Source organism: Telopea speciosissima, chromosome 4, assembly GCF_018873765.1.
Source record: "Telopea speciosissima isolate NSW1024214 ecotype Mountain lineage chromosome 4, Tspe_v1, whole genome shotgun sequence".
NCBI lineage: Eukaryota > Viridiplantae > Streptophyta > Magnoliopsida > Proteales > Proteaceae > Telopea > Telopea speciosissima.
Window position 1 is genome coordinate 14979608 of NC_057919.1, and position 10391 is coordinate 14989998.

At 37.8% G+C, this 10391-nt stretch overlaps 1 protein-coding gene across 3 annotated transcripts; it reads left to right on the top strand.

Annotated features, from left to right (window-relative positions):
- Window positions 1–402: 402 nt before the first annotated feature.
- On the top strand, window positions 403–10005 carry LOC122657685 (J domain-containing protein required for chloroplast accumulation response 1-like). Of its 3 annotated transcripts, XM_043852468.1 has the most exons (9): window positions 403–969; window positions 1835–2697; window positions 2788–3200; window positions 3331–3442; window positions 4077–4156; window positions 4300–4365; window positions 4459–4536; window positions 9177–9353; window positions 9866–10005. In XM_043852468.1, the coding sequence occupies exons 1-9, from the start codon at window positions 479–481 to the stop codon at window positions 9902–9904; spliced, it is 2319 nt and encodes a 772-aa protein (XP_043708403.1). In that variant the 5' UTR covers window positions 403–478; the 3' UTR covers window positions 9905–10005. The 3 variants fall into 3 exon arrangements, 2 of the variants coding, with proteins under 2 accessions (XP_043708403.1, XP_043708404.1); XR_006332339.1 differs by lacking the exons at window positions 4077–4156; window positions 9866–10005 and having other exon boundaries at window positions 9177–9240; XM_043852469.1 differs by lacking the exons at window positions 4077–4156; window positions 4459–4536; window positions 9866–10005 and having other exon boundaries at window positions 9177–9308.
- Window positions 10006–10391: the final 386 nt, after the last annotated feature.

Here is a 10391-nt window from a genome sequence, read left to right on the forward strand (position 1 = left end):
AAAAAATCTATGCTTCTGCTTCAAAGGAAAACAAGTTGGAAGGGAAAAGATAGAAATAGGATCATTCAAATCCCATTGCAGGTCCTGCATTGGCCTTTCCCTTGTACAGAGTTCATCTGTAGAAGACGATCCACGCCAGAAATATAATCTTCGTATTTGATTTTGATTCCTTGTTTTTACTCATCATTTCAGTCTATGCACTTCAGAATGTGTTAATCAATCTTACTTTTGGGGTATGAACAATCATGAGTGGATCTGGGTCTGCAAAATGAGATGAAATCGAAATGAATTTTTGGGTTTATTGTGGAACTCCATTTTCCGCCAATAGTTATTTTCAAAATTTCCAATGAGACGTGCTTGTTTTTCTGAATGGTGTAGTTGATAACATAACATTTCCACAGTGTTGAGGTGATCTATTGCAATTCGATTGTAACATTTTTGTTACTCAGAATCCCAAATTTGGTCAGAGTGACTATAAATGGAGAGATTTTCTTATAGAGATCATATTCTGTTTGGATTGGGGCACAGAAGTCCCCGGAGATCACTTGGTAGCACCGGTTCTTCATCCAGAAACTCCGATGAGGATTTCAGTGACGTATTTGGTGGCCCCCCGAGGCGTTCTTCAGTCCATAGATTGCGGCACAGCCTTGGTAATACTCCGGATTCCTATGCGAATGGAGTAGAAAGATCAGAAGGAGAAGGAAAAGTACTTGTCTCTCGGAGTTCATGGTCTGTTCTGAAAGAGAAGCCAGTTTTTGGTGAGGAAGATCTTGTCCGGAGGAGATACCCAAGTGATGATTTCTTGGACGATATTTTTAGAGGTGACCAGTCTTCAAGCCCAACTCCTAGGAAGTCTGATCGGGATACTTTCTCTTCAACGCCAGCTTCTAGGATCCAAAGCCCTGTCCGCCCGTTGGCATCTAAACCTGCTCAACTTCTTGGCCCTTCATCACTCCCTAGACAGCTCAGGTTTTCGATGTTTTTCTCTTATTATCTACTCTCAAATTTAAACAGTTTCGTTCCACGTCTATGGATGAATATCCTGCCCAATAATCTAGGCTAGTTTCATTAGAAACAGGAAACTCAAAACCATACCTGTTACTATATTTAAAAACTAAACAATATCACCCTTCAACCATAGATATTGGAACATTGGACTGGTGAAATGAAAAATGCAGAGTATGCAATGTGTGATTATGAAGCTTTCTTTATACTCCGCATAACTTTAGCTATGCCTATATTTTTCTGCTCTTGGCAATATTAAATAGATCTTTCCTCTCCCCTGTACCCCCAACCAATAATATAGTTTCTTCTGGTAATGTTCTCCACCGTTGGGGAAAATGTTTTTGTATTTGTCAGTCTAACTGGTTTTCTTTGGGAATATATTAAGTTAGGTCAATGTAGCTAGGTTGTCTTAGTGTTGCATCTCTAATATGTAATACCAGATTTTCATTTATCCTCTATGTTTTATTATTTTGGATGGTTGGGGGACATCTCAAATAAATAGTTCTATATCTTTCCATCAAAACTACCAATTTCTTCTCTTCTCTTACCTGCTTCATTCATTTATTTCTTTATTTTTCTAATCAAGAGCTGACTACTTGTTTTGGATGACCTTCCCCTTCTTTCTTTATTTCACATTGTTCTATGCATACCTATTTCCTGATCTACTATATTTCTCTTTCTTGTATATTAAACAAGAGCTGTTATACACTTATGTACAAACACAAATCTATCAATTTGTCTGTTTATCTAAATGTACTCATGAACTTTACCATTATGCTTGATCTATCTATGCTATTTTCTTTAACTTCAACTGCTTGTACAATTTTAGCCTACCTTCAAAGTTGGCCAAAGGGATGGACTTTCTGGTGTGCGGTACTTCTCCTAGTTGTAGTCCTTATAGAAGCAAGGATGGTGCTCAAAATGCTTGTTTTGCATCTTCCCCATGTGCTAGAGTTTCAAACCAAATGATCCTGCAGGGACAAGAGGATTTGAAATTTGATGCTCCGCACTCCTATCGCCAGAGTCCTTTGTCACATGAGTTTCCTCTTAGCAGTGGGGAGTCATCCAAAGCCACCAAATGTGGTAATGAGGAAAAAAGAGAACACAGGAAAAAAATTTCAAGTCGTTCAGAAATGCTTGAAGAACAATGTCACTTTTCTATATACAAATGGGCAAGCAAAGGAGTGCCAATTGGGATGCCTTTTAGGGGAGGAAATATTTCAAGCTCAAAAGAGAGGGGTAATGGCTCAAGTAGTTCAAGCTCAAAAGAAAGGGGCAAAAGTGAGATTGTAGCAAGTGAATTATCTATAGAGATTCCCTCTCTAAATGATAGAACGTCATCCCTGGACAGTTCGTTTCACATTGAATGTGAAAATCAAGGCAGTATTCCGGTTCTCAATTCAGTGGCTGCAGATACAATAGATTCATTTAGGTTTAAGGAGAAACCTGGATCTCCCAAATCTGATATAGAACCACCTCTATGTCTTGAAAATATTACCACAGAAGTCCCTCATAGCCTCACAACAAAGAAAGAAGTAAAAGAAACTAATCCTTTTTCAGGTGTGTCTGGTTCTTCACCTGGCAAAGGTTTACTTGGAGGTATAAAGAAAGAGGAAAGTGTCTCCATGCAGGAAGGCAAAGCTAAATCAAAATCTTTACGTTCAATGTTCTATGAAAATTCTGATGGACAAGGTAATCCCTCTCACAACCAGGTCAAATTTGGTGGATCAATTGGGATATTGTGAAGTGCATTAAACATTGCATCCATTTTATTCTATGTAGGGAAGGATGGGATGGTAAGACCGGCTGAAGGAAAAAAAGACAAAGGTGGCAGAGTTGAAACCATTGTTACATCATGTGAAAATATTGCTGGTGGTAAAAGGTTAGAGACACAAGATAAAAGAAAAATCTTGGATCTTGCATCTAACAGTGGCTTGCAAGGTACAGTGGAAAATTCAAGAGACAAATTTTTTGGGAATAAATTCAAAGAAAAGATAAAAGAATTTGTCAGAGTTTTTAATCAAGAAGCTCCTCCAAACCACATAATTAATGTTGGGACTCAAGGTTTTAGATGGAAAGAGAAGGGCACAAGTGAAGCAGATGATGGAGCACGTGATTCTGCAACCAAGGCAGATGGGAAAAAGAAGGTGACCAATTTGAACATGGACAAAACATTGACAAATGGGCAGGCCATGGTATGCAACTCAGAATTTTGTTGATCAGCTAAAACCTAATTTATATTTGTCCACTGACATTTTCTGAATTAACATAACTCTTATCGCTGTAGAAGGATTTGGATACTTCTGATATTTCTGTTTTTTTCAGGTAGATCAAACTCTGGAACAACCAGAGAAGTCACATTTTATCTTGAACAACGGCACCCAAAAAGCTTATGAATCATCCTCTGGAAGGACCGGTAACTCAGCATCATGTTCTGGTTAGTTTTTTTCATTTTCTGTTATGGTAAAAGTGTAGTATAGTTGAATGGTCTAGAGGGATGAAAAGTGTCGATGCCCTTTGAATGATGTTCCATTTCTTATGGGATTTTCATATAAATGGGTATTCTTAAATTTAGTCACCTTGTAAACTAGCTGTTACTAACTATGAACCTAGTAAGATGTTTAAAAATGTAACCGAGGAAGTAAGTGATTTTGACTGGATTGTGTGTGGGCTTATTAGAATTTGGAATATTTGAAGATGTATAAGAAGCAGATATCACCAAAAAAAGTATGAGAAGCAGAAACCCAGGTTGGTTATCGGATTTAGTTATTAACGGTCGAGAGAGCTATGCATTTAAGTTTACTCCATTGACCAATTAGGATCAGAGCTTTGATTTCCTTAAAGTTTGTTAGCAAGTTGACCTTCAAGGTAAGAAGCATGTAGACTAAGTAATGGGGTGTTTTTGACAGTGGGAATGTAATGTAGAAAAACAGAGTGGCTGTACATGAATGTAATATTTTCTTCAGGTGATACTCTGTTTTCTTTCTGAACTTAAATTTTATTAAGGATTCTCCATGCATCAAGTAATCTGATTCCTCTATTTTTTCCCCCTCACCTCCTTTTTTGGTTAGAAACTCTTCCTGGAAGTTTTGAGGCACCACTTGTGACTGAAGAGGAATACCATCGTGAAGATCTTCAAGGCAGCTACTTGGTATATCTTATATTCAAGATTGATCATATTGGTTTTGTTGATGGCTGGTATATCTACATAGATAGCTGTGTATTACACACTAAGAGCAATCCTAATCAGTAAACATCCTCTGAAGAAGCTTGTACTCTTGGGCTTATGAACAGGTAAAAGAACCATCTCCTAACCATAACAGACAACAACAAACTGTTGAATATCATGAAGAAATCCAGGTAATGCCGGTAACATTAAATCTTATCCCTTGATAGCAGCTTTGCTTTTATTCCTCTATGACTTAATATATCATATTGCTTGATTTGCTGTAGATTTCAGATGCCAGAATACGACAGTGGTCAAATGGAAAGGAAACAAATATCCGTGCACTGCTATCAACTTTACACTATGTGAGTGTTTTTTTTAAATACCAAAAAGTGTTAACCTCTGTTGTCAAATTTTGGGCTTCTCTCTACTAACACACACTCTTTGATCCCAAACCTCTTTATACCAACACTATTGGTTCCTAGCTGTAGTGAAGCTTTTTTAGGAACTCCCGAAATTGAGTTGGCAACTATTATTTATCCGAGTCTGTACTCTCATTCTCAACCTATTGGTGAATAAGTGAATTTTCTAATTTCAGAAATTTGAGTAACCTAGTGACTTTAGAGTAGAAGTTATGACAAGAGACCTCTATGATATGAGTGTATGTTACCCAACTTTCACCACTTACCTCCCTATAGTTGGATAGCAATTTCAATTCTTAATGGGAATAATATCCATAAAAACAGGCGAAGGATTAAAACATAATTTTGCCATTTTTGTTGGGGATGGGGGATGCTAAATCAAAATTTGTCTATAGGAATGTATCATCGCATGCATTAGAGAATTTGAAATGATTCAAAAGGGGGTATAGGATTACCTCTTTAGCGTCACAAGTGCAACACCTTCTAAGGATTTCAGCACTTGTGCAAGTGTCTCCACTCAGCAATTCGGTCTTCTTTCTTCAGTAATGGAGGATAGGGTTCAAAACCCCAGTTGTATGAGAAGAGAAAAGAGAGAAATTTGAAAACTGAAAATTCTTTCAATCGACTGTTTTTCTCATTTCCTCTTAGCATCAATATATAGATGAGCAAATCCTAATCCTGAGTGGGGTCCACAAGACAAGTGGTGGGATCCCAATCCCATAGGATGATCCTGCTAGAATTGTTACAATGTCTGTTTTATTTACTAAAAAATACTGCAACTTAAGTGATTAGTAAACTATTACTTATCATACTACCCTAAGGGGATGGTCCACAAATTGGCAAGTATTTACCTCTTAGACTCTCCATTCTGATGACTAAATTGGAATTAGAATGAAAAGAATTACCAGAATCCACAAGTTTTGAAACTGAAATAATATTTCTCTAAAAACCAAGAACATAATAACAATCACTTAAAACTAAAGTTCTAGTATCTTTAAATTGAATAAAATAAGTGCGAACTGCATCCACGTTGGCCTCATCTCCCGTTCCCACTCTTAGTCGTAATTCATTTCTCTGTAATATTCTTGTCTGCTTGAACCCCTACAATATATTCCAAGCATGTACAGTGGACCCAGAGACCATACACTATGAGTCAGTTGTTTCTTTGTCCAAAAAAATAAAAGTCAGTTGTTCTTACTAACACATTGGATTCACATAAGACAAGTGTTTCAAAAAAACCCTTCTTCCGAGAAGAGAATGGGAAGTAATCTTCCATAATCTAAACATCGAACAGTCAATTTAAGGCTGTGTTCCATTTTCTTAAAAGGAAACTGGATTATATATTTTTGAGATTTCAAATACATGTTAAACATAATTGATCAATTAAATTTAGGATTTTTTACAATTACCACCCCAAAAACTTTGATATCTACTATTACCCCCCTAAAAACTTTCAAACAACTACTACCCTCCTCTGTTGCATACTAATAACTAACTGGCCCCCACCGTTACATTCCCGTAACGGAGAGGGTTAGTCGTGAGAGTGTGCCATTGTCACGGATTTTCTAGGACCAAAATGCCCTTTTGGGGTGGTAATTGTAAAAAAAAACCCCCCCCCATCACCGTCCCTTCTCCTCCTCCTCCTTCTTCTCCTTCTTCTTCTCCTTCTTCTTCCTCCTCTGCAACCCCAAACCTTGTTTTCTCCACTTGAGGTCCTAAACTCCTACACTCTACTGTTTCAGTGCCTTTTGTTGTTGTGTTCAGAGCTTCAGAGAAAAAGAAGATCTAGAGCAAGAGATAAAAAATGGAGGGCAAGGAAGAAGATGTTAAGCTTGGAGCTAACAAGTTCTCTGAGAAGCAGCGCATAGGCACTGCTGCACCCAAAACGAATTCCCCCACCAAATTGTAAACTCATTCTAACCCCAAATTGGGAAATCTCCACCACAAAAGCGGAAAGACCCAATTCACAAAAACAACCGAAATTCAAAAAATTTACAAACTTGCTCGTTTGTCTCTGCACCCAAAACGAATTCCCCCACCAAATTCTCTAAAAATCGAAATCAAGGTAATTCTGCTTCGTCCCAACTCCAACAAGAAACCAAAATCCTGAAGTTCCACCAAAATGAGAGAATAACCGTAATTATCACAAACCTATGACAACAGAGTTCATTAAAACCTAATTTCATCAAAACCCACCAAACATATAATCAACAAAACCCTAATTCTACTTTCCGTCTTTTCCTTTCCCTATCTTTTTGTCTTTCCCTTACTTGCACTGCATATAGACCAGTTCCTTTTCCCAAACCCACAAGAGAAAGATATAATCAGAATCTTTTTGGGGTTTGTAAAACCTAGAAACAGAATCACGTAAACAAAGGCGAACACAGCGAAGATATCTCCTCAAACGGTCACTCCAACCAATCTGTAAACCAAAAATTCAATTTTAATAAAAAAAAATTCCAAATAAACAAAACTTTAACGGCCGGCAAAGATAATCAACGAAGTCTACGACAGTTGAATTACTTGAATCGATTACTTGTGAAGTTAGATCAACGAAAATACCCAGAAACCAACATCAAAAACCCTAGTTTTAAGTGAATTTTTTTGCCCTATTTTCCTTCTGAGATTTTTTTTTTAATAATTAATCACAAGAGAACCTTCTGTGGCAAGTAACCAACGCGTAGCAGAAGAGAGAGAGCTTTCTCTTCTTCACAGGAAGTCAGGAAAGAAGGAAACACAGGAGGAACAGCTTTGCAACTTTGCTTCATCCACCGTAAACTTCCTTCTGTCAAGCAACAGAGGGCAAGCGACTCCCACAGGAATCTGAATATACCCAACAGGCATCTCACCTTTCAAGCAACTTGAAAGTAAAGAGGAAGTGATGAAGAGGTGTTCGCCGGAGGAGGAAGCTGACGATGTTCTTGTTCCTCCAGTTTGCTGCAAGTGATGAAGTGAAGAGAGGAAGTGAAGAGGAAGGGTTTGGACAAAGGGTATTTTGGTCATATATAATTTGTGATAACAGTAAAATATCACTACTAACCCCTTCCGTTACGGGTCTGTAATGGTGGGGGTCATTTTGTCATTAGTATGCAACAGGGGAGGGTAACAGTTATTTGAAAGTTTTTTGGGGGGGTAATAGTAGATATAAAAGATTTGGGGGTGGTAATTATAAAAAACCCTTAAATTTATCAAGGTATCCTCATTTCTGTATTAGGGGAAAGGAGAGTGATGAGGGCATTTTAGAAGGGAGATGTAATCGTGCTCAATCTCTATCCTCTCCTATTGTGCCAGCTGGTCATGAGGAGGAGATAGTTTCCTTAAATCAAGGTGTTAAGAGAAATCTAGTCTCTTTTAGTGGTGTTATTAATGGAAGGAGGAACCGTGATCCATCTCAATCCTCTCCTATTGAGCAATTTGAGCATGAAGAGGGGTTTTGTTTGGCTGATGGTTTACTTAACATAGCAAAAAACTTTATTGAAGGTGGGTCGGTTTCTGGTGGTGGAGAGGATCTTGTTGCTGGTTCCAATCAGGTTGCGGGTGAGGAAAAGTCGGGTTCTTTTGTTGCTGGATCGGGTACGGAATCGGACCATTCAGGATCTGGAGCATCGGATGAGGATGAATCGAATGTGCAAAATTCCTACTTTCAAGATGGGGTTATCGTTTTAAATATGCCTAATGAGGTGGAATCAGTTCAAAGATCGCGTTCTCATAGGTCTAATCAAGATGAGGTGCAAGGCGGGTAGACTCAAGTGTTGGGTTGTAAAAATTGTGTTGGATGTAGGAATGCTCTTCGAGGTGGTCGTGTAGGTTCCCATATGGCAACTTCAATTATTGGCAGAACTCGAAGTCAAAGGAATGCAAATCTTGGTGTTAAGGCGGTGGACGCAACGGTAGAAAAACATCAGGTTGAAAGGGAGTTAGGAGTGGGATTGCAAAATGTTTCATCTTCCTTTTCGTCAGAGGAGGAGGCTCTGTTGGCCTGTGTTGCTCTTGATCGACCGGGTATTTATGCTGAGCTCCCCTGACGATCGAATAGGATTAGGACCCCCTCGGTGCACCTCACAGATCCCCCGTAGCCTTATTTTATTATTTCTTTTGGGTGAATGAGTGGCTTGTTGCCCTTGCCAATATGCTTTAGGACTGAGTCCCCCTTTAGTTTGTATCTAGGCTTGTTTGCCTCGTTTTTAATCTTCCATAAATTTTTATAAAAAAAAAAAAGATTAAATAAGACACCCCCCCAAAAAAAAGGTATCCTCATTTCTGGAGTTTGGGCTGTTGCCATGACTCACACTCCTTGTCCGCATCTTCATCAGACACTTGTGCCACTATCTACAAAGCTTATATTGAAATTGATTTCTTGTGGCTTGGTTTACATTCTCCATTGTTGAACATTTATTGTTTCTATTTAATAGCTTTAACTCAAAACATGTGCACGGATGTTGCACTTCAGTTTTTTCATATCCATTCTTTAATCAATCACTATACAATACGAATGGAATGTATTAAACCTGTCCAGGTAATTATATAATCATGCTTTCAGAATTTTTTTGCCTTTATGGCTTTATCTCTTGTTTAATAAGTAGGTTCTTTGGCCTGAGAGTGGATGGAAGAGTGTTCCCCTTGTCGATATAATTGAAGGAAATTCTGTGAAGAGAGCCTATCAAAAAGCATCACTGTGCCTGCACCCAGACAAGCTACAACAGAAAGGTGTTGCACCCCAACAAAAATACATAGCAGAAAAAGTCTACGCCATTTTGAAGGTAATGAAACAGTTTAAGATTGATTGGCTCAACTCAATCACAGTGAAAGATATCTATTTTCGTTCAGCAACTTAGTCATGTGGATTCATTTAATCCACTGACCTTGTTTGTTAAGATTCAAGAACGATATTTGGATATTTCATTGCTAAATTGATGGAATCCAATTTCATAAATTACAATTATTTTGGTTCCTTGTTCCAGAATTAATGATACCATTCAAAATTCAACCTCATCTTACAATTTTAACCACAGTATTTACAATATTGATTTATAAAATGTTCAAGAAAGGGCTAATAGTTTGAACTTTTTCTATTAGATGGTTAGGTCAAAATTTATCTGAGCTATTGGATGGTGGATCCATTGTTCCACATTTGGATGTCCTCATCCTAATAATCTGGTCATAGATGATGATTACTGCCCGTAATACTTACCATTGATCATTTGTTCTTTGTGTACTTCAGTTCTTGAATGACAGTATGTTGGCCTGTAATTGGGTTTATTTTCTCTTGCAGGAGGCTTGGATTCATTTCAATTCACCAAGTACATTTTGATTGTAGCATTCTTCACAAACATCTTCTTGCAGTCAACATGAGAAAGTTAAGTTATTGGTGTTATCCAACATGTATATATCGTTATACTGTACATACATATTGTGGTTTATACTTGGATTTATTTTTAAATTTTTTTTTTTGGTGGGGGGGTGGGGTGGTGGAGGGGTTGAAATTCTTGAAGATGTTGAGAAAGTGGATAGTGACTTATCAAAAAAGGAGCCTGGGAAGACAAACTAGTGATGCAATCGTCAAGTTACCTAGACCATCACCTCACCTACACATACTGGTAAGCAGGATTTTGGACCACATTTTACTTCAAGTCACTGAGAATGTTGCTGGAACAACTTTATGATTGAGTTCTTAGTTTTATGTAGTATGTAACTTTGTATGTATAGTAATGATATTATTCAGAATTCTAGCAAAGTGTTGGTTGATTATGAGATGGACCATCATATCAGTGGATCCATGTTTTTGTAGCATTAATCAA

Bases quoted from the DNA above. Each gene is read 5' to 3' on its own strand.
- LOC122657685 (XM_043852468.1), top strand. From the start codon at position 479: ATGGAGAGATTTTCTTATAGAGATCATATTCTGTTTGGATTGGGGCAC. The intron at 3,443-4,076 runs GTTAGTTTTTTT...TTTTTTGGTTAG, and splicing joins TAACTCAGCATCATGTTCTG to AAACTCTTCCTGGAAGTTTT. The intron at 4,366-4,458 runs GTAATGCCGGTA...GATTTGCTGTAG, and splicing joins AATATCATGAAGAAATCCAG to ATTTCAGATGCCAGAATACG.